The following is a 24,632-nucleotide window of genomic DNA, read 5'->3' as shown; positions in this document are numbered from 1 at the left end:
GATACATTGTCAACTATGATTACAGTGATATAGAACACTAGAACGTATTCCTCCAAAGTAGCTGTAATTTTACATCTTTTAACAAATCTGTCTCTATCCCACCCTTCCTCCTACCCTTCCTATCCTCTAGTATCTTCTGTCCTACTTTTCACTTCTCTAAGATCAAGTTTTTTAAGCTTCCACATATGAGCAAGAATGTGTGGTGTTTAACTTTCTGTCCCTGGCTTATTTCACTTAAGATAATATCTTCCAGTTCCATCCATGTTGCCATGCATGACAAGATTTCACTCTTTATTGTGGCTGGATAGTATTCCATAGTGTGTATATACCACATTTTCTTTATCCATTCTTCTGTTGTTGGACACCTAGGTTGATTCTGTATCTTGACTATTGTGAATAGTGCTGCAATAAACATGAGGTTCAGATATCTCTTTGATATCATGATTTCCTTTCCTTTGGATAAATTCTCAGTAGTGAGATTGCTGGATCATATAGTAGTTCTATTTGTAGTTGTTTTGGGAGCCTCCATACTGTTCTCCATAGTTGCTGTGGTAGTTTACGTTCTCACCAGCAATGTATAAGAGTTTTCTTTTCTCTGCATCCTTGTCAGCTTTTGTTATTTTTTGTCTTTTTGATAATAACCATCCTAACTGGGGTGAGATGATAGCTCATTGTAGTTTTGATTTGCGTTTCCCTGATGATTAGTGATGTCGAGCATTTTTTCATATGTTTGTTCGCCATTTGTATGTCTTCTTTAGATAAATGTCTGATCAGATCACTTGCCAATTTTTAAATTGAATTGTTTGCTGTTTTGCTGTTGAGATGTTTGAGTTCCTTATATATTCTGGATACTGTTGGATGAAGACTCAACAAATATTTTAGTCTCATTCTGTAGGTTGTCTTTTGACTCTGTTGATTGTTTCTTCTGCAGTACAGAAGCTTTTCAGTTTTATACAATCCTGTTTGTTTATTTTTGCTTTCATTGCCTGTGCCTTTGAGGTCTTATTTATAAAATATTTCCCAGACCAATATTCTGAAGTGATTCCCTTATGTTTTCTTCTGTAGTTTTATCATTTTGGGTCTTTACATTTAGCTCTTTCATTTATTTTGAGTTGATTTTTATATAAAATGAGAGGTAGGACTCTAGTTTCATTCTTTTGCATATGGATATCCAGTTTTCCCAGCACCATTTATTGAAAAGGTTGTTTTTATCACTAACAAGTGTTGTGGTCGGCCGGGCGCGGTGGCTCAAGCCTGTAATCCCAGCACTTTGGGAGGCCGAGACGGGCGGATCACGAGGTCAGGAGATCGAGACCATCCTGGCTAACACGGTGAAACCCCGTCTCTACTAAAATACAAAAAACTAGCCGGGCGAGGTGGCGGGCGCCTGTAGTCCCAGCTACTCGGGAGGCTGAGGCAGGAGAATGGCGTAAACCCGGGAGGCGGAGCTTGCAGTGAGCTGAGATCTGGCCATTGCACTCCAGTCCGGGCGACAGAGCGAGACTCCGCCTCAAAAAAAAAAAAAAAAAACAAGTGTTGTGGAAAACTTGGTCGAAAATCTGTTGGCTATAGATATGTAGATTATTTCCTGGGTTCTCTATTCTGTTCCATTGGTCTCTGTGTCTGTTTTTATGCCAGTATCATGCTATTTTTGTTACTACAGCTTTGTGATATATTTTGACATCTTGTAGTATAATAAATTCATCTTGTAGTATAATAAAAAGAGCTTTGCTCTTTTTGATCAGGATTGCTTTGGTTATTGGGCATGGGGTGGTGGTCTTTTGTGGTTCCATACAAATTTTAGAATTTCTTTTCTATTTCTGTAAAGAACTTCATTGATATTTTGACAGGGATTGCATTAATCTGTAGATTGCTTTGGGTAGTATTGTCATTTTAACAATATTAATTTTTCCAATCCATGAGCATGGGATACCTTTCCATTTGTATGTATGTTCTTCAATTTATTTCATCAGAGTTTTGTGGTTTTCCTTGCAGAAGTTTCTCACCTCCTTGGTTAAATTTATTCCTGGAAATTTTATTTTATTTTTATAGTTATTGTAAATGGGATTGCCTTCTTGATTTTTTTAGCTAGTTTTGTTTTTGGGTTTAGAAATGCTACTGGTATTTGCTTATTAATTTTGTATCCTGCAACTTTACTGAATTTGTTTATCAATTCTAAGCATTTTTGTAGTCTTTAGGTTTCTCTATGCAAAATATTATGTCTTCTGAAAACAGGGACAATTTGACTTCCTCCTTTCCAGTTTGGATGCCCTTTATTTCTTTTTGTTGCCTAATTGCTCTAGTTAGGACTTCTAATACTATGTTACATGAAAGTGGTGAGAGGACATTCTTGTCTTGTTCCAGTTCTTAGAGGAAAAACGTTCAGGTTTTCCTTGTTTAGTAAAATGTTAGCTATGGGTTTGTCCTATATGAACTTTATTATATTGAGATACTTTCCTTCTATACCTAATTTATTAAGAGTTTTTATTGTGAAGGGATGTTGAATTTTATCAAAAGTTTCTCTGCATCTGTTGAGATGATCATACGGCTTCTGTCCATTCTATTAATGTGATGTATGACATTTAATCATATGTTGAACCATCTTTGCATTTCTGGGATAAATGCCACTTGATTATGGTGTATTCTCTTTTTGATATGTTGCTGGATTTGGTTTGCTAGTATTTTGTTGAGAACTTTTGCCTCTGTGTTCATCAGGGATATTGGCTTTTAATTTTCTTTTCCATGTTGTATCCTTATCTGGTTTTGATATCAGGATTATATTGGCCTTGTAGAATGAGTTTGGAAGAATTTCCTCTGCTTCAATTTTTTTGGAATAGGTTGAGAAGAGTTAATATAGAGACAAGTTTATAGCAATAAGTGCCTACATCAAAAAACTAGAAAGGTTTCCAATAAACAACCTAATGTTGTACCTCGAGGAACCAGAAAAACAAGAATGAACCAAACCAAAAATTAGTAGAAGGAAATAAATAATAAAGATCAGAGCAGAAATAAACAAAAATGAGACTAAAAAATACCAAAGATCAAGGAAACAAAAAGCTGATAAACAAAATTGACAAACCATTAACTAGACTAAGAAAAAAGAGATGATGCAAATAAAATCGGAAATGAAAAAGGAGACGTCACAATGGATAACACAGAAATACAAAGGATCACTAGTGACTACTTACGAACAACTATATGCCAATAAATTTGAAAACCTAGAGGAAATGGGTAAATTCCTGGACACAAACACCTACCAAGATTGAACCAAGAAGAATTAGAAAACCTGAACAGATCAATAATAAGTAATGAGGTTGAATCAGTAATAAAAAGTGTTCTAACAAAGAAAAACCCAGGAGCAGACGGCCTTACTACTGAATTATACTGAACATTTAAAGAAGAATTAGTAACAATTCTTCTCAAACTAAGCTGTCAAATTTCCGATAGAGTTGTTTGTAGTATTTCTTTATTGCATTTTTAATGTCCAAGAACCGTAAGATTTTAATTTTATTTAAACCTATATGGATAATTTGTAACTTCCTTTTGCTGTATTGCTATATTCTAGATAATTTTTCTTGTCAATTATTGTATTTTTCATTATTTCTCAAGGATACATATATATGTGGTAAGAGTGCTTAGATTTTGGAAGTCAGTCTTCACCTGTCTGCTGTCAGGAAAGTTCTGGAGAGAATGTGAGGAAGTGCCAGTGTGAGAAGCTTCCCATATTGCTGGGGAAACTTTTGGAGATGAACACAGTTGGATACCAATACAGCAGTATCCAGAAACATCAGTATAATTCAAGTAAATTTCTTCAGTGATACAAGAATCTTAGTTAGGAAGATAATTGTCACTCATGGAGGCAACAAGGACTGAAGTGGCCCTGGGACAGGACAAGTCAATAGACCAACCTTGAACCTCATTCTGAGTTTTCTCTTCCCCATTCATAGAAGTTAAACCAGGAGAGTTCACATCAAAGAGAGGAATAGGACCATCTCTTCTGAGCAACATGGATTTGGTTTCTTAGGATCTCTATCAGAGCCTTAGGCCCGATATCTGTGGATCTCTATCAGAGCCTTCTCCTGTGAGAAGAAGAAAATTTTCCTCTTCTACTGTCTTCACTCTTCAGGGAATAAGCAGCTGGGAGTTTTGGCCTGAGTCTTTGAACTTGAATGTCTCCAACTTTTCCCTGTTGTGAAGATTCTTGTGATGCACATCCATGTGTGTACACCTTTCTGAATTTGTTCTATTTCCTCAGGATACATTTCTAGAAGTATAATTACAGTTCAGTGTGTGCACATTTTAATTATGCTTGATACATGTTGTCAGGCAGGTTTCTTGCTCATGAGGGCAATTATAATGATTAATCACATATCTGATTCTTTTGTCAAATGACTTGCTCTAGTTGGCCAAGAATATGTTTCTTAACTGGACAATTAGGCTGAGCCCTGGCATAAGGGGAAAAGTGATCCTGGAAACCAAGTCAGAGGGAATGGGATGCTAGTTCCTGGTATGGACAGTTAAAACAGAGTGGATGATACTGGTGGACCAGATGCCTCCCACTCCATTTGCCAAAAGGTTAGATGGAATTTAATCTAGAAACACACTCCAAATGTCACGATACTAAGCTGAAGTTTGATGACCCACTCTAAAGGAGGTGAGTTATGTATATAAAGAATGGATTATCTTTTAAAAATAAATATTCATTTATCTGATAAAAAAGTTTAAGCCCAAAACTTGGGTCCCAAAGCAAGGCAAAGTAAAAGAATACATTGTATTCTAAATCTGCTTTATTTAGCAATTGCAAAGAGTGAAGAGCACAGAAATTATCACAGAGATACAGACTTTGTACATCATAGGACTAGTCACTTGTGCTTTCATGGATACTGCAGGGGTGGGGGTTCACAACACTTGCAAGGAAGAGAGTTTGGGAGCCAGTGAAAAGTAAGTGGAAGTTGTTCTGAAATAAGCCCCAGGCAATTTTCTGCAATGAAAAGGATCAGATATCATTTTCTTATCATGTTCAGCCTCAGAGATAGAACACTGGAGGCAAGAAATTAATAATTTATAACAAAGTGAAGCTCCAGTGCGGATTACATCATTATTGTAAAATCAGAAGTTGATTGATGGTGAGCAATGGGGTGCTCAGATGGGGGCTGGTATAGACAGAGAGAAGAAGTGAGGGCACTAAGCCATCCATCCCCAGCTCTACCTGGGAGGGCAGGGGAGACTGGAGGCAGGAGAGGACAGGCAGCCTGAGGAGAGGGCTCTGCATGCAGAGAGGGACCGAGGACTGTGGACCGAGAGCCCGGTGGCAGCACTTCAAGTGCTTGTAAGGCTCTTCCTGCTGGAGGAGGAGGTGGTGGTGGTACTTGATGGTGGAACTTGCCGCCTCCAACAGAGCTGAGGCCACCCCCCCAATGGCTCTGCCGCTGCTGGAACTGAAGCCACCTCCAACTCCAAGACAACTGCCATAGGATAGCCTGCTTCCTCCACCCAGGCTAAAGCACTGCCGACACCCGCTGGCCACCTACCATAGCCACTGGAGACGGTGGACTGCACCACAGGCTGTGGTGGGAGGGGGACAAGGACACAAGAAGCCACGGTGACTCATCCTGTCAGCCTGAGCCCAGTCAGAAGAGTGCAAGGGCAAGGGGAGGAACGGCAGCAAAGGGGTACTTACAAGATTTGACTTGTCAACGCCTTCGCCCATTCAGCCTGTGGGGAGAAACACAGGGAGGGTGAGACCTCAGAGAAGCCCTTCCTTCCTGGACCAGCGTGGGCAGCCTCGGTGTGTGGAAGAGTCCAATGGAAACAGTTCTTTTAGTTTTCTCTCAAGAAAAGCAATTATGGCCATGGGCAGTGCACCCTAGAGTTGTGCTCAGTGCCGGGCACCTTGAAGACGGACTCAACTGTTGGAGGAAGCCGCGTCAGTTACCCACCTGCACTCCTCGCCCTCCAGCAGCTTGCGGTAGGTGGCAATCTCCACGTCCAAGGCCAGCTTGACATTCATCAGCTCCTGGTACTCCTTCAGCAGCCGAGCCAGGTCCTGCTTGGCCTTCTGCAGGGCATCCTCCAGCCCTTCCAGCTTGTTCTTGGCATCCTTGAGTGCCATCTCCCCACGCTGTTCAGCATCAGCAATGGCGGCCTGCAGGTTGGCACACTGGAAGAGGAAAGAAATAGAAGGAACTTATCATCCAGTCTTACAGAGGAGACTAAACCTGGCTGGATTTTTTTCTAGTGAAGAAGGGGTCAGGGGCCCAGAATTGATGGTGAATGAGCTCTGACTCTTCCTGTCTATTGTTTTTTTATTTTACAGTTTTTGTCCAGTCAGTTTCATTTGAAAAAAAAAAACAAAAAACTCAACCCTTTTTGTGAACCACTCTGCGGGAGAATGTGGATATTTACTATTGGGAGACACTGCAGTGGACATAGACACTGGAAGAAATGGACCTGCTGGTTTGTTTGGATTGTTGTCTCCACAGTCAAATCAAGACCTCTTATGATTACCTCATATAGATGCCACACTAACATACACGAAATTAAGACCATCCTGAAGTGAGGTGGTGAGTCTTCACATAAGACTGCTGAGACCTTGCCTTCCTCCCGCTCAGAATCTTTCATCTGCTTGGGTAACACTTTTCTTTGTCCTTCGCCCTTCCTCTACTCTCTCTTTTATCTTGAGTCTCGAGCAGATTTGAAACAACGTTCCTTGTGCTTTCTTATCTGCCCTTTTCTTTTTCAATTTGTTCCTTTGCAGTTTCCAAGTCAGTCTTCCTATGGAAATACATCCAATTCCTTCCAAGCTTGTCCAACCTATAGCCCACGGGCCACATGCAGCCCAGGATGGCTTTAAATGCAGCCCAACACAAATACTTAAACTTTCTTAATACGTTATGAGAGTTTTTTTCTTTTCTTTTCTTTTGAGACAGAGTTTTGCTCTGTCACCAAGGCTGGAGTGCAGTGGCGTGATATCGGCACACTGCAACCTCCGCCTCCGCGGCTCAAGCGATTCTCCTGCCTCAGCCTCCTGAGTAGCTGGGATTATAGGTGCGTTCCACCATGCCTGGCTAATTTTTTTGTATTTTGAATAAAGGCAGTGTTTCACCATGTTGGTCAGGCTTGTCTCTCACTCCTGACCTCATGATCCACTAGCCTCAGCCTCCCAAAGTGCTGCGATTACAGGCATGAGCCAACAGACAAGACTGTATGTTTTTTGTTTTGTTTTGTTTGTATTAGTGTACTTTATGTGTGGCCCAAGATAGTCCTTCTTATTCCACTGTGACCCAGGGAAGCCAAAAGATTGGATGCTCCTGATCTAAACCATGTTTTTGCAGCTCTGAGCACCCTGACTGGTTCTCTCACCTGTTTGTGTTATGCCCTAGGTAGGATCCATGTCTCCTAACCAGTGGGTACCCACTAACGGTAGGAACTGATAGTCTCCTCTCCCTGGTTTTCATTGGTTCCAGGGGGATTTTCCCTAATATAATGGCTGATGACTGCCTGAGGAAATAACAAGAAAATGCTTCGGTCCTCCATTGCCCTTCACCTTACCTGCTTCTTGACGTGGTCAATCTCAGATCTCAGCCTCTGGATCATGCGGTTGATCTCAGCAATCTCCTGCTTGGTGTTGCGCAGGTCGTCTCCATGTCTGCCCGCTGTGACCTGCAGCTCCTCGTACTGCAGCCCAGAGGTGGAGAGAGAGACAGTGTCTATGGGTTCTTACCTGGCAAGCGATGACTTTCACTTATGTATCATGCATGTCATGAAGTGGACCTAATGGCTTCTCCCCAAGAAACTTGAGGAAAAACTGATGTTATGTGGTGGGTGGATACTAAACACTGGAGTCACAGACCATCCTCATTATGGCACCATTGCCTGCCTAGTTTCTTTAGGGAGTAGAAATTTTTTGTACCATTTTCTAAAAGTCAGCAATCAGGGTGAAGCTAAATGCAGAGATGACTAGGTCCTTGCCTATGGTAGTTTTCCTCCTGCATTGGGCTCTTTTTCCTCCTTGACTTGGGCATAAGTTCCGCAAATGTCTACTCTAATAGTGCAGACTGCACGTCCTGTGAGAGGACCCTGGCTTCCTGTAAGGGGATGTCTCCAATGAAGTCTGCAGTTCTCTGGCATTCAGGGCCAGATACAGGGATTCCTCAGCAGCTGCCTACTCTCTGCTCACCTTGGTCTGGTACCAGGACTCGGCCTCAGCCCGGCTTCTCTGAGCAATCTCCTCGTATTGGGCCTTGACCTCGGCGATAATGCTGTCCAGGTCCAGGTTGCGGTTGTTGTCCATGGACAGCACCACAGATGTGTCTGAGATGTGGGTCTGCATCTGGGACAACTCCTGCAGAACAGAAGGTCATAAGATCAACTTCACTTCTGACATTTACAGAGATACCCAGCCCTATACATCTTCTCCCCTTTGCAGACCCCATCAGAGTAAACAGAAGGATGGTGGAGACGCTTACTGCTTCATACAAGGCTCTCAGGAAGTTGATCTCGTCTGTGAGAGTGTCTGCCTTGGCTTGCAGTTCAACCTTGTTCATGTAGGCAGCATCCACGTCCTGGGGAAAGAGCCAATAACCTGGAGTTACCTGATTGCACCTTTCCAATCTACCCATCTTCTAGTCCCCCTACCGATTCTCCTCTCCCAGGTAAGCGACGACACAGAGCCACTTCTGTCCTTCTAAGTGAATTTGAACCCCCGGCTTCATCTGCTCACCTTCTTCAGAGTCACAAATTCATTCTCTGCTGTTGTGCGTTTGTTGATTTCATCCTCATATCTGCAGGAAGAAAGGCATGGGATATATTTGAGCCAGTGGGTAGGATGAAACAGAAAAGCAGCCTGGGATCCAACATTTTTCTCTAATGGAATATATTCTAATTGAGCTTTTCTGCCACAGAGAGCCAAAGAGATTATTTTTGCTGCTACTAAATTTGCCACTTCTTTAATCTCCCTTTCCTCCCATAACCATTTGTGGTTCTTGCAGGTTTGCGCCTAGGGACTAATTTGTGCTTTCCATTTCCATGGACATGGGTTGTTAGGAATCTTACCCCCATCTGGCCCTGGTCACCCAATAGTCTTGAAGTGTGTGCTGCAGGAAATTGAGTCCATTTCTCCTGTTTAACTCACTTGTTCTTGAAGTCCTCCACCAGGTCCTGCATGCCTCTGAGCTCTGAGTCCAGGCGGCCCCGTTCCCCAACGATGCTGTCCAGCTGCCTCCTGAGGTTGTTGATGTACTGCTCAAACAATGGCTCCAGGTTCTGCCTCACGGTCTTGGTGCCCTGCTCCTGCAGCAGGGTCCACTTGGTTTCCAGAACCTTGTTCTGCTGCTCCAGGAACCGCACCTGAAAAGGAGAGAAGATGGTCATTTTCCAGGCAAAGGGAGGAAGAAAGAAGTGTCTGGTATCAGGTTTCCTGGCAGGTCTGAGAGGTCCCCATGGTGCTGGGCTACTACAGTGCATGTAGAGAGGCTCATTCTGGGCTCTGCTCCCCCAACCCCTTCTCCTTTGCACCCCACCAGTCTCACTAGAGAAATTGTCCCACAGACCATTGAGATGTTCTCACTCTCTAAGTTATTGAACATATTAGTGAGTTTCAACATGTCTTTTCCTTCCTTTCCCAGCCACAATCACAAACATAGTTATAAAATATTATTCATCTGATAAATTTTACACAGTTTTTATTACTGATAGGACCTCAGTTAGAAGAGGTGTTCAATGTTGCCCAGTGATTCGATTCCAGTCTCACTACCCATTTGTGCAAGTGTCTCCTCTAAAACATCCTGATGTTATGGTCATTCTTTGTTTTGAGGATTAATTAACATTTCCACATAATGTGTAAATGTCTGAAGTCTCTTTTTTCTTAATCTAGCCAATTTTTCCAATTTTTCCAATTTTTTTCATCTTACCCAGACCACAGAGTGTAATTTACTAGTCCGTGTACTCCTGGCATTTTCTTAGATACTTCAGAGGGAAGAGTTACCCTACTCCACTCTCTGATGGTATCATCTGTGCTTCAGGGTTATGAAAAGTTGTGGCTCTCCCTAGGCAGGAGTGAGAACCAATCTGGAGATCCCATGTGGGAGTGATGCCCATCCCTGATACCTGCTGTGCACGGGCAACCACTTGCACTGAGTCCCCTTCTCCCTCCCTCCTAGGTCTCCCTGGCAAGAATGTGTTGCTCCTCTGGTCTGGGGACCCTGAAGTGCCCTGTGAAGGGCATGGCCCTGGCTCACCTTGTCGATGAAGGAGGCGAACTTGTTGTTGAGGGTCTTGATCTGCTCACGCTCCTCGGCCCGCACCCGCTGGATGGTGGGGTCGATTTGCAGGTTGAGGGGAGTCAGGAGACTCTGGTTGACGGTGACCTCTTGGATGCCTCCAGGGGGGCACACAGGGAAGCCAGGGCCCCCAAAGCCACCAGCAAGGCCGGCTCCACCACCCAGGCCAAAGCCAATGCCGGCTCCACCACCGAAACCACAATCCACTCCCAGCGCCCAAAGCCATAGCGGGCCTCCGGCTTCTGTTGCCATAGCCGACACTGATGGCAAGCTGCCCTCCCATGGAGATCCTCTTGGAGCCCACAGGCCATACAGGCTGCGCCCTGCCAAAGCCAGCTCCTCCACATGCGCCCACCCAGGCCCACTGCCCCCTGGAGCGGGACACGGAGACGCTGCTGAAGCCAGAGCGCTGGACCCCAGGGAGCTGGCTGAGCCGGCACTGAAGCCCCTGCGGCTGCTGCTGTGGCTCTGATGGTGGTGGTGTGCTGGCCATGGTTCCAGGAGATGAGAGAAGCTGAGGAGAGTGTAGAGGCTGGGAGGTGAGAGGAAGAGAGCGGACTAAGAATCAGGCTCAGCAGCAGCTTATATATGGAGAGATGGGTGGGGCCAGTCCTGGAAGGTGAGCTTGCAGGTTGGAAGGGCTGGGCTTTACCAAAAGTGAGATGAGATCACACCCAGTTTCTAGAAAGGTATGAAATATGAAGATTGCTTTTTGGCTTCCTTTAGTCATAGAGAAATTCTCCTGCCTTCCAGCCTTGACTTGATCCTAACGCAATAAGCCTGGGTATACATTCACTGAAGTCATGAGTTAGTCATGTCCTCAAACAAAGGAGACAAGGAGCTGATCTGTGGTAATTGTCCCCTCCTTCTTCTTCATCAGACACTCCCTGTGTGCCCCCTTCCCACACAGGTTTTCTCCTCCACTGGCACCAGCCTCACCCACTGAGTGGGATCCTTCCTGAGGGCGTATGGGCATTTGCCCGATGGCCTGAGCAAGAAGTGGCCTGTTGTGTTTTTTGCATTGCATTTGGACCAGTTCTTCTGGAGCTCCTGGCTGTCTTCCCTGGCTTCCTGGACATAGGAATGGGGTCTACTTTGGGAATCTAACCCTCCTTTGTCAGGCAAGAGGCACAGAGGCGTTGAGTCTTTACACTGTAGGAGCAACATTTGCTCTGTGTGCTGTGTGATCACCTGCCCATGTGGCGTTTACCTAAGACGATGAGAGAAGACATTGCCCACCGTGCCCAGAGACCTGACATCTGCAAGGAGTTTCTTTCCATGTCTGCACCTCCCTCTCCAGTGCTTGCTTTCCCATTGAGCTTAGTCTCATGTAAATCTGCTTTTCAATTGAAATTCATAGACACCTTCTCCCTGCTGTTTTGGAATATTTTCATAGAGCTTAATTTAAACAACTGAAAATGAGTGGAACAAAAATCATTAAGGAATTCACTGGATTTTTATTCCCACAGATTTTGACATTTCTTAAGAATCAAGAGTCAGACAGTTTAATGGGGTGTGTAGGGAAAGTTGAGGGGCATATGGAAGCAGTGAATCATAAAAATGTGCCCTTACAAGTATGATGATGTAACATGTCAATTCCACATTTTAATTTCTGATCTCAGTGCTTGAAATGTCAAATCCATATACAACTTCTGAGAGGGTGGGCAGACTGTCAAAGGTAAGTGTGCTTGGTTTAGAGAGGAATGAGCTTCACTTTGTCCAGTCCATGCATTAAGCACTGTGTATGAGGAGAATGGAGAGCAATCCTGGGCAATCTTGTTCTGTGAGAACCTATGGATGAATGAGCAACCGTAGGAGGAAGGACAAACTCCCACGCTAAGAAGAGCCTCAGGAAAGCTCTTGTTACTATTTTAAAAGCAGTCCCACTTCTCCAACATTTGGTGGGGGGGGACATAGCATCCAGGAGAACAGGGTGTTCCCTGTCTAAAGGAGGTGCTAACTCAGCGTCTGGCAAGAATGAGATACCTTCTCAAGACAACGGAAGCAGCTCCCCTCCCTCCACCCTGGTTGCACAATGGTTGACCAAGAATGTGCTTCCACCCAGTTCTGGGAAAGAAGTGTTCTTTCTGGTATGTGCTCCGACCCACTCTACTCTCTTGGGATAGAGGCTTTAGGGTTGGCATGAATGATGCTAGGATGGGTAAGAAGGGTTGGCAAGTCAGGTGGGAGTTATATGCATTTACCCAGTGTCCTATGTCTGTGTCAATGTCCAATGTCCATGGCTGCTTTCAAGCTACAATGACAGAATTAAGTAGTTGCAACAGAGATTGTATGCCCTGAAAAGCCTAAAATAGTCAGTTTGTCCCTTTAAAGAAAACATTTGCCAACCCCCGGTTAAGAGCATGGACTCTGGAGTCAGAGTGCTCAGGCTGATGACCAAGCGCCTGGGTGTACCTATGCACTTTCTTAACCCCTTTGTGCCTTGTTTTTACACCTGTAAACTGGGAGTGAACATAGCACTGGCCTCAGAGTGCTATTGTGAGGCTTAAGTGAGATAATTAATTGAAGGTCTTAGCATGGCATCTGGTATATAATTTCTCACCGAAGGTGAGCTAATATTATCATAGGGAAGTATGAAGACATTTTGTATGTAGAGGCCCACAAAAAGCATCAAGAACAGGGACACAAGCGCAGGGTACGTGTATGAGGGAAGGAGGTGGTTCAGAGAACGGTAAGAGAAATGAAACCAACATTGCAGGCTTGTGCCACATTACTAAGGACTTAGGAAGCCATGTATAGAGGTTTGCCCTGCTCCCAGAGGCCACACAGAGCCGCAGAAGGAAGAAGAGCAACAAGATCAGAAGAGCAATTTGCAAGCTTGCAGCCACTCTGCTGAGCAGCAGCGTGGGACAGACAGAGCTCCACCCGGTGGGGGAGGTAGCATGTTGTCTGAGTGACCTGAAGGAAACGTGGTTAGAGAGAGGATCCAACCTCTTAGTCCTTGACAGGAGCCCAGAAGGCTGCTCTCCCTCTTCTGGAGTCAGGTTCCCGCTCCCATCCTCTGCTGGGTCTCAGGCTGTTCTCTGGGGTATGCACACTGGGGCAGCTGCCATTAACCATCACACCCAACTGCATCAGTTCCTTTTTCACTAATGTGTTCCTGTCTTTTAAGTGTGGGGTGAACTCATCCCTGAATAAAACATGTAGTGTAATTCATTCAGTCTATTGGAGGACGATTTAACTTCAACATCTTATTCAATCCCAGGCTTGTCATGTGCATCAGACAGCACCAGCGATACAAAGTGCCGTGTTTAATTTCCTGACACAAATGTATCTCCTTTTGCTAGATTTATATGAATTCTCTAATGTATCTACTAAGAGCTTTTTAAAAAAAAAATCCCCATTCCCACCTGCCAGGCATGCTCTGGGAACCAAGTCCAGTGACCCCAGAGAGTGAGGTCAGCTGGGAGGACTCATGAGAGGTGATGAGGGGCTTCTAAGACAGTGGAGGGGGAGTTAGAGAGGAGGGAATCCTGCTGCCCTTGGAAGATCTATTTCTGATTCCACTTCTTCCCAGCCCCCACCACCCCTAAAGGGTAGTTTGCACCTGGCTTATTTGCCATTGATTGTCTATGTCTTTTCTTTGTCTGGGTGTGGGAGGTGCCTATTGTTCCTGGCCTGCTTTCAGACAGCTGCCCTAGGCTGAGCCCTGTTTCTTTTCTCCCCTGTGAGTCCAGCCCTCTCCACTCTTTCTTTGCCTTAGCACCCAGGAAAGGGTCATGTTCATAGGCAGGCCACCCCACCTACCCTGGATGGTTATTCTCAGATGAAATCTCTCTGGTGACCATGGCTTATGTCCCATGGTGGTGCCCAGAGGTGTTCTGTTTCCCTAGAGGAGCCGAGTGGGGAAGGCACAACCTTCATAATAAGATTACAACAAAGGATGATCGTTCAGGCAACTATTTGAGAGAAACCAAAGCACGCAGTATGAGTAAGCAGGATGACAGCCAGCCTCCTCCCCAGGAGACAGCTGAACCCAGCCTCTTCCCTCTGCAGGGAGAGCCTCCCTTCAGGTGGGAGCTGCCCCTGATTGCCTTGGAATGCAGAATGCCTTTGTTCCAGGCCCAGGGATTAACCTGCACTCTTGAGTTGTTCCCAGTCTGGAGGGAGGGCAGGAGGGAGCTCTTGAAGTCTGAGCTCATGGAAAGTCTGCCTCAAAAAGGATTTGCCTAGGCGTTCTGCCTCCCTGGGTGGAGTTGGCAGATGAGAATGAGGGAGAGGCTATTGTCATCATCGTCAAAAGCTTTAAGACTCAGTGCTTAATCCTGCAAGCCACAATGCAGGATGATGCTTCTCAGAGGGAATCCCAGGGAGCTAGGCCTGTCCCTAGGGAGCACCCACTGAAAGAGAAACACCAGCAGCCACACATGTAAGCAACATAGACAGTAGCACGAAGGCTGGTGTGAGACGTGCAGCCTTCTATGGTAGACCTAGTGGTTCAGAAAGTCTTGAAACCCTCAAAATTGTATTACTTAGTAATCATGTTGTTTATGAATATGCAATATGCACCTAGCTCTGGAGCTTCCCTTCTGTTTCTCAATTTTCACACACATGGTCTGTGTATTTTTTTTTTTTTTTGCAAAGAACACTGACAGCATTGCATATCTGAACATGATCCATGAGTGGCTTTCTCTACAGCCGCAGGAAGTCTCACAACTCCACTTTCCAGCGGGACAGAGCTCTACCTCAGGTCAATTGTGGAGTCCAGAGGTCACTTGAATAACTTTTTGCACAAGACAACCTGCCCCTAAAAGTGTGGTCCCAAATCCCCAGATGTCACTCCATGTGACTTTCCCGTTGAGGATACATCAAGAACCTCTTCCTCACAGACTTGAGGGATGGAGGGAAGCATTGTAGCTGCCACTTCAACCATCAAAAATAGATTATACACCAGAAACGGTGGCTCACGCCTGTAATCCCAACACTTTGGAAGGTTGAGGTGGGTGGATCACTTGAGTCTAGGAGTTTGAGAGCAGCCTGGGCAACACAGTGAGACCTCATCTCTACTCTCTACAAAAGTACAAAATTAGTGGGGATTATGGTGCATGCCGGTAATCCCAGCTGCTTGGGAAGCTGATGTGGGAGGATTGCTTGAGCCTGGGAACCAGAGGTTGCAGTGAGCTATGACCATGCCACTGCACTCCAGCCCGGGCAACAGAGCAAAACCCTGTGTCAAAAAAAAAAAAAAAAAAAGAGGAGATTTTGGCAAGGAGTCTGGAGTGAACTGGAAACAATCATTAGCCTACAGGATTGATGCATATTCTGTGCTTTGAGGGGCAAATATTGAGTGTTTGTACAATTACAGAAATGACTCTGATGGCTCCCTACACATTGAGTTTGATGCATGTTCATAGAAAATGTAGTTACCGTGTGATGTATTTTGCATGTGCCCAATTCGTCTTGATTTACCCTGTGCATGCTGGTATTGGGTAAGTAGGTGCACTTGGATGTTTACATCATTGGAAAGCGCACAACTGGGCTGGGCACTGGCGGGTGTATTTGGAAGAAGGGGACAACCTTTGGCTTTCCTGATCCATGTGGGGATGCTAGTTAGAGGAGGAAGAGCAGTGTGTATCTTATAAATGAGATATTTTGATGATGGGAGGCAAGAAGGGAGGTTGGAGGTGTAGAGAAGTGCTTTAGGGAAGATGAGAAGGTGGGAAAGGGACAGGTTGCACAACTGCATGAGGCAGGGGCCCTCCTCGATGAGCAGGGGATTGTGTGCAGGTGAAGGACCAGGCTCTCTTTCTGTCACATGGCTGAGATCCTTGATAAGAACAAGGTTGAAGGGAGCCCTGCCAGCATTCCAGAGAGACCAGTAAAATCTCCAAGAAGAGTTTCCAATGGACTGGTTTCCTTTTCTCTCCACTGCCTTCCCCAGTTCCCATCTCCCTTCTTATCCATCTCCCCTTTGAACACTGGTTTCTACTTCCTCACCTTTCATGGCTCCCCTCACTATACTGTGTAATTTTTTTAAAGTATAGTTGGGAAAAAATATTTCAACTATCCCCCTGTGACATACCCAGGGCCTGGCTTAAATAATGTAAAAGGTAGGATGAAGTGCAATCTTATAGAGGGATGTCTGACTCCATCGGCCTTCTGGTCAAACAACCCTTACTTCAGGAAAATATCTGGTGAATTCAGGAAAATATTTCAAGAAAAATATCTGATTAATTATGAGGTAATAGGTAATTCCTCCACATTTGGAATGATTTGGAGTAATTCACAACCATAAAATTTACTTTCGAATCATTTTACTCTTAGAGTACAAATACCCTAGAAAGCAAACCAGTCTCCTCTGAGATTTCCTGGAATTTCATGGCCGCTTCCATCTGTTAATCTTGTATAATTTCACTTTAAGCCTAGGGGCAGGATTAGCGACAGATCATTGATATTCCGGCAGAAGTCTGTAGAACTCATGTTGCAAGTGAGGCCTCAGGGGGATCTGATAAATTTAACTTCCTTCTCCTTTTCCTCTTCCCTTCCCTCAGCTGTTTCAGGGAAATAGCCTGGATTTTTCCAAATAGGCACAGAAGAACACACAACATGGCTAGGAAAGTTTGGACCTTGTGGCAGAAACTGTAGATTGGCTAATCCATCCAACGGAAGTCCCATTCCTAATACACGTCTTTCTTTGCTATCTCCACTATAGCAAGAGGAAAAGCGAAATCTTCTTTCTCTCTTTATTTTTATTTTATTTAATATCATTTTATTTCATTTTTTAGAGATGGAGGTCTTGCCCTGTTGCATGGCTTGGCTTGAAGTGCAGTGGCATGGTCATAGCTCACTGCAGCCTCCAACTCCTGGGCTCAAGTGATCCTGGCCTTAGCCTCCCAAAGTGCTAGGATTAAAGGGAAGTTCCACCATGCCCAACCACTTTCTCTTTTTAAGAAAACAGTTTCATTTATTGAGGTAGAATTTACATACAGAGAAATGTATAGTTCTTAAGTATAGAGTTCAATCTATTTTGAAAAATTCATGCATCTCTATAAATCACACACTATCAAGGTATAGAATATTCCATTACTCCAGAAGATTCTTTTGTGCACCTTCCCTATGAATCCCGCTGCACCAAGTAAACACTGTTTTGATTTTGCCAGCAAAGAATCATACAGTGTATACATAATGCACATGTGCCATGTATATACATGTTGTCTGTGTCTGGCTTTTTTCCCTCAACAAAATGTTTTTGAAATTTACCCAGGTTGTTGTTCGCATCAGTAGTTTATGCTTTTTTACAGCTAAGTGGTGTGCTGCTGTATGAATATACCACAGTTTGCTTACTCATTCCTACAAATGAGTTCCTGGGATATTTCCAGTTTGGGGTTACTGTGGATAAAGCAGTTATGAACATATTTGTGAATATTTCTGTGGGCAGATGTTTTCATTTTGCTTAAACAAATACTTAGAAATTGAATTGTGACATCAAAGGCCAATGTGTTTTAGCTTTCCAAATTAATTGTACAATTTTTAAAAATAGACTTTATGAACAACTTCAGGTTCACAGCAAAATTTAGCAGAGAGTACAAAGAGTTCTCATATAACCCCCGCACCCACACACACATGCGTAACTTTCTCATTATCCACATCCCCCACCAGAGTGGCACATTGGTTACAACTGGTGAATCGACATTGATGTGTCATTGTTATTCAGAGGTCATAGCTTACATTAGAGTTCACTTTTGGTTTTGTACATTCTATGGGTCTTTTAAAAATGTGTAATATGTATCCACTGCGGCGGTTTACCACGGTTACTATGAGACTGAACGAAGAGGGATGAACGTATAAATGAAAACTTAAGACAAAAGAAACTGTTTTAAAGGAGTCCAGGGAAGAAGAAGAGAGCTCCCTGCTTCTAGTGAGCAAAGGCAGCCCACTGAGCTTCCACAGTCCTTTGTATTTTTGGGGTAGAAAGAGCAGGAAGGAGGAGGTAATGATTGGTCAGCTGCTTAATTTATCACAGGTTCACATTACTGTTAACAGGTGTCAATTATGCCTAATCACAAGAAACACTGCGCTTGGGGTGTGACTGCCCTCAGCATTCCTTCTGGGTGGCAGATGCAGTTTGTCAGTTTGCCAACAACCTGCATTCATGAGACTAGTTTGCAGTTTACTCATATAGCCTCCAGTGGTACACTGAGTTGATCACGACCCTCACTCTTTCCGCCTACAACAATCCACCATTAAAGTATCGTACACAATAGTTTCATTGCTCTAAAAATCCTCCTGTTCCACTTACTCATCCCTTCTTCCCCCCTAACCATTGGCAGCCACTGGGCTTTTGATGGTCTCCATAGTTTTGCCTTTTTCAAAATGTCATATAGTTGGAATCATGCAGTATGTAGCCTTTTCAGATTGGCCGGTTTCACTTAGCAATATGCATTTAAGGCTCCTCTATGTCTGTTCATGGCTTGATAGCTCATTTCTTTTTAGCGCTGACTAATGAAATTCTATTGTATGGATGTACCACAAATTGTTTATTTATTCACCCAATTGTCTATTTAGCACCCATCTTGGTTGCTTCCAGGTTTTGAAAATTAGGAATAAAGTTGCTATTAATATATGTGTGCAAATGTCTATGTGGGCATTAGTTTTCCATTTCTTTGGGTAAATATGAAGGAGTGAAACTGCTGGATTGTATGGCAAAAGTATGTTTACTTTTTTGGGGTATTTTTTTTTTTTTGAGATGGAGTCTCACTCTGTCACCCAGGCTGGAGTGCAGTGGTGCGATCTCGTCTCACTGCAACCTCCGCCTTCTGGGTTCAAGTGGTTCTCCTGCCTCAGCCTCCTGAGTAGCTTGGATTACAGGCAAGTGCCACCATGCGCAGCTAATTTTTGTATTTTCGGTAGAGATGGGGTATCACCATGTTGGTCAGGCTGGTCTCTCACTCCTGATTTCGTGATCTGCCCGTCTCAGCCTCCCAAAGTGCTGGGATTACAGGTATGATCCACCATGCCTGGCCTTATTTGGGGATTTTTAAACTATCTTTCTGTTATTGATTTCTAACTTACTTCTATTGTGGTCTGAGAGCATGCATTGTATGATTTATATATTTTTTTAAAATTTTGAGGTATGTTTTATGGCCAGAATCTTGGTGAATGCTCTATGTGAGCTTGAGAAGAATGTGTAGTCTGCTCTTGTTTGATGAAGTATTCTAAAGATGTCAATTATATCGAGGTGATTGATGGTGTTTTTGAGTTCAACTATGTCTTTACTGATTTTCTAATAAAAAATCAATATAAATATGTTCTAATATAAAATAGTGTTGATGTCTCTGATTAGAATAGTGGATTCATCTGTTTTCTCCACCCCATTCTATTGGTTTTTGCTTCACATATTTTGATGCTCTGTTGTTAAGCATGTACACATTAAGGATAGTTATATCTTGGAATTAAGGATTGTTATTGACATCTTTATTGTTAGGTAATGCCCCTCTTTCGTACTGATAATTTTCCTTGCTATGAAGTCTGTCCTGTCCAAAATTAGTACAGCTACTTCAGCTTTCTTTTAATTAGCGTTAGCATGGTATGTTCTTTCTCCATCCCTTTACTTTTAATCATGTATGTCTTTATATTTAAAATGGGTTCCTTTTAGACAGCATACAGTTGGGTTTTGTTTTTTGATCCATTCTGACAATGTCTATATTTAAATTGGTGCATTTAGACCGTCACCATTTAAAGTTATTATTGATGTAGTTGGATTAATATCTACCATATTTCTTACTGTTTTCTAGGTTTTACGCTTGTTCTTTGGTTCTTTTTTGTCTCCCACTCTTTTTTCACCTTTTGTGGTTTTAACTGAGCATTTTATATGATTCCATTTTCTCTCCTTTTTAGTATATCTTTAGTTATACTTCTTTTTTTTTTTTTTTTTTTTTTTTTTTTTTTTTTTTTTTTACCTCTTTCAGTGGTTGCCCTAGAGTTTGCAATATACATTTACAACAAATCCAAGTCTACCTTCAAATACCACTATACTGCTTCATGGGTATTGCAAGTTCTTTGTAATAACCAAGTACAGTTTACCCTTGAACAACGTAGGTTTGAACTTCATGGATCCACATGTATGTAGAATTCACAAGATGCAATATCCAAGTTTCATGAAGGGCCAACTTTTCTTTTCATGTAGAGGATTCTACAGGGCTGACTGTGGGACTTGACTATGCCAGGATTTTGGTATATGTGCAGGATCCTAGAATCAATCCCTGGCATATACCAAGGGGTGACCGTATTTCTAATTCCATCCTTACGTCCTTTGTATCATTGCTGTCATTCATTTCACTTACCCATAAAGTACAAACATTGAAGACATTGTTGCTATTATTATTTTGAACAAACATTTATCTGTTAGATCTTATTTCTTCTCTAATGTTTTCCTTTCTTTATGTAGATCCGAGTTTCTGACCTATATAATTTTCCTTCTCTGTGAAGAGCTTCTTTTAACATTTCTTGCAAGGCAGGACTACTGGCAACAAATTCTCTTAATTTTGTTTGTCTTGAGAAAGTCTTTATTTTTTCTTCACTTTTGAAGGATAATTTAGCAAGATATAGAATTCTATGTTGGTGTTTTCTCACCCAACAGTGAATATTTCACTCCAGTCTTTTCTTGCTTGCGAGGTTTCTGTGAGGAAGTGAGATTTAATTCTTATCTTTGTTCCACTATAGATAAGCTGTTTCCCCCCACCCATGGGGAAAATCTTCTTTCAAGATTTTATGTTGTTTATCTTTCATTTTCTACAGTTTGAACATAATATACACAGGGTGTTTTTTTATGTCTGACACTAAGTTTTGGAAATTCTCAGTCATTACTGTCTCCAATATTTATTCTGTTCCTTTCTCTATTTCTTCTTCTAGTATTCCTTTTATGCAAGTTACGTCTTTTATAGTTTCCTCTACAGTTCTCACATATTCTCTTCTTTTTTCTCAGTCTTTTTTTATTTTGCTTTTCAGTTTCGAAAAGCAGTTCTATTGACATACCCTTAAGCTCAGATTCTAATATCAGCTGTGTCTAGTCTACTAATGAGCCCATCAAAGGCGTTTGTCATTTCTGTTATAATGTTTTTTTATCTCTAGCATTTTTTTTATTATTATTAGAATTTCTGTCTCTCTGCTTTCATTACCCATCTGTTCTTGCATGTTGTCTACTTTGTTCATTTGTGCTCTTAGCTTGTTAATCATGGCTGTTTAAATTCCCGATCTAATAATTCCACCCTCCCTGCCATATCTGAGTGTGGTTCTGGTATTTGCTCTGTCTTTTCAAACTGTGTTTTTTAAAATTATTATTATACTTTAAGTTCTAGGGTACATGTGCGCAATGTGCAGGTTTGTTACGTATGTATACATGTGCCCTGTTGGTGTGCTGCACCCATTAACTCATCATTTACATTAGGTATATCTCCTAATGCTATCCCTCCCCCCTCCCCCCACCTCACGACAGGCCCCGGTGTGTGATGTTCCGCTTCCTGTGTCCAAGTGTTCTCATTGTTCACTTCCCACCTATGAGTGAGAACATGAGGTGTTTGGTTTTTTGTCCTTGCGATAGTTTGCTGAGAATGATGGTTTCCAGCTTCATCCATGTCCCTACAAAGGACATGAACTCATCCTTTTTATGGCTGCATAGTATTCCATGGTGTATATGTGCCACATTTTCTTAATCCAGTCTATCACTGATGGACATTTGGGTTGGTTCCAAGTCTTTGCTATTGTGAATAGTGCCGCAATAAACATACATGTTTTCTACCTTTGAGTATGCTTNTTTTTTTTTTTTTTTTTTTTTTTTTTTTTTTTTTTTTTACCTCTTTCAGTGGTTGCCCTAGAGTTTGCAATATACATTTACAACAAATCCAAGTCTACCTTCAAATACCACTATACTGCTTCATGGGTATTGCAAGTTCTTTGTAATAACCAAGTACAGTTTACCCTTGAACAACGTAGGTTTGAACTTCATGGATCCACATGTATGTAGAATTCACAAGATGCAATATCCAAGTTTCATGAAGGGCCAACTTTTCTTTTCATGTAGAGGATTCTACAGGGCTGACTGTGGGACTTGACTATGCCAGGATTTTGGTATATGTGCAGGATCCTAGAATCAATCCCTGGCATATACCAAGGGGTGACCGTATTTCTAATTCCATCCTTACGTCCTTTGTATCATTGCTGTCATTCATTTCACTTACCCATAAAGTACAAACATTGAAGACATTGTTGCTATTATTATTTTGAACAAACATTTATCTGTTAGATCTTATTTCTTCTCTAATGTTTTTCCTTTCTTTATGTAGATCCGAGTTTCTGACCTATATAATTTTCCTTCTCTGTGAAGAGCTTCTTTTAACATTTCTTGCAAGGCAGGACTACTGGCAACAAATTCTCTTAATTTTTGTTTGTCTTGAGAAAGTCTTTATTTTTTCTTCACTTTTGAAGGATAATTTAGCAAGATATAGAATTCTATGTTGGTGTTTTCTCACCCAACAGTGAATATTTCACTCCAGTCTTTTCTTGCTTGCGAGGTTTCTGTGAGGAAGTGAGATTTAATTCTTATCTTTGTTCCACTATAGATAAGCTGTTTCCCCCCACCCATGGGGAAAATCTTCTTTCAAGATTTTATGTTGTTTATCTTTCATTTTCTACAGTTTGAACATAATATACACAGGGTGTTTTTTTATGTCTGACACTAAGTTTTGGAAATTCTCAGTCATTACTGTCTCCAATATTTATTCTGTTCCTTTCTCTATTTCTTCTTCTAGTATTCCTTTTATGCAAGTTACGTCTTTTATAGTTTCCTCTACAGTTCTCACATATTCTCTTCTTTTTTCTCAGTCTTTTTTTATTTTTGCTTTTCAGTTTCGAAAAAGCAGTTCTATTGACATACCCTTAAGCTCAGATTCTAATATCAGCTGTGTCTAGTCTACTAATGAGCCCATCAAAGGCGTTTGTCATTTCTGTTATAATGTTTTTTTATCTCTAGCATTTTTTTTATTATTATTAGAATTTCTGTCTCTCTGCTTTCATTACCCATCTGTTCTTGCATGTTGTCTACTTTGTTCATTTGTGCTCTTAGCTTGTTAATCATGGCTGTTTAAATTCCCGATCTAATAATTCCAACCTCCCTGCCATATCTGAGTGTGGTTCTGGTATTTGCTCTGTCTTTTCAAACTGTGTTTTTAAAAAATTATTATTATACTTTAAGTTCTAGGGTACATGTGCGCAATGTGCAGGTTTGTTACGTATGTATACATGTGCCCTGTTGGTGTGCTGCACCCATTAACTCATCATTTACATTAGGTATATCTCCTAATGCTATCCCTCCCCCCTCCCCCCACCTCACGACAGGCCCCGGTGTGTGATGTTCCGCTTCCTGTGTCCAAGTGTTCTCATTGTTCACTTCCCACCTATGAGTGAGAACATGAGGTGTTTGGTTTTTTGTCCTTGCGATAGTTTGCTGAGAATGATGGTTTCCTGCTTCATCCATGTCCCTACAAAGGACATGAACTCATCTTTTTATGGCTGCATAGTATTCCATGGTGTATATGTGCCACATTTTCTTAATCCAGTCTATCACTGATGGACATTTGGGTTGGTTCCAAGTCTTTGCTATTGTGAATAGTGCCGCAATAAACATACATGTTTTCTACCTTTGAGTATGCTTTGTAATTTTTTTGTTGAAAATGGGTGGAAGAAACTGGTAAATAAGGCTTTAGTAATGTAGTGATGAGGTATGAGGTGAGGGGAGGTATTCTATGATTAGGATTAGATCTCAGTCTTTTAGTGAGCCTGTGCCCCTTGGCTGTGAACTTCACAAGTGCTTCTGAGGTTTTTTTCACCTCTTTAAGTAGGGCCAGCATAGCTGGAGGGAGCTGGGGTTGGGTATGTCCCTTTCTCCAGTTAGACCAGGCTCTGATAAAACCTCAGCAGGGCTGGCTGTGGTTAAATAGTTTTTCCCGACCGCAGACTGCCTTAAGAACAGAATGCTCTGGCTATATCAAAATGATTCTTTGTCTGCTCCCTCTACTGGAAGCATGAGATTTTTCTCACATTTTCTCTGTGAGGACCTAGTGGAGCCTCTGGAGGTAAAACTAATGAGAAAGTATGCCCCTCTAAGACTGGGCTCCCCTGGAATTTTCAACACTCAGACTTATCCACCCGGAGCCTCCGGCAATTTACCAATTACAGCTCAGGGTTTTCTACCCAACTACTGGTTCCCGTGGCGATTTCTCCTCATGGGTTACTACTCTAGTAAGTTAGGATTCTCTGTAATTGCCTCTCTAACTCTCCAGTTGGAAGGCAGTGAGTGGTTTGCCCTGTAACCTCAGTTCTCTGACAGATAAAGAA

The 24,632-nt window shown here is 42.5% G+C and overlaps 1 protein-coding gene across 1 annotated transcript; it reads right to left on the bottom strand.

The window, feature by feature from the left end:
• Positions 1-5,319: 5,319 nt before the first annotated feature.
• On the bottom strand, positions 5,320-11,256 carry KRT6A (keratin 6A). Its single transcript, XM_017861411.1, is given in 15 exon segments — positions 5,320-5,364; positions 5,366-5,499; positions 5,502-5,565; positions 5,681-5,707; positions 5,709-5,715; positions 5,940-6,160; positions 7,552-7,677; positions 8,180-8,344; positions 8,469-8,564; positions 8,723-8,783; positions 9,134-9,348; positions 10,239-10,478; positions 10,480-10,706; positions 10,709-10,765; positions 11,220-11,256. Coding segments are annotated over 15 exon segments (1,722 nt in total).
• Between the last annotated feature and the right edge of the window lie 13,376 nt (positions 11,257-24,632).

This window comes from Rhinopithecus bieti, unplaced genomic scaffold (assembly GCF_001698545.2).
Source record: "Rhinopithecus bieti isolate Rb0 unplaced genomic scaffold, ASM169854v2 scaffold_56806, whole genome shotgun sequence".
Classification (NCBI taxonomy): Eukaryota; Metazoa; Chordata; class Mammalia; order Primates; family Cercopithecidae; genus Rhinopithecus; species Rhinopithecus bieti.
The sequence above is the reverse complement of the archived record's forward strand: the minus strand, read 5'-3'. Positions and strand labels throughout refer to the sequence as shown.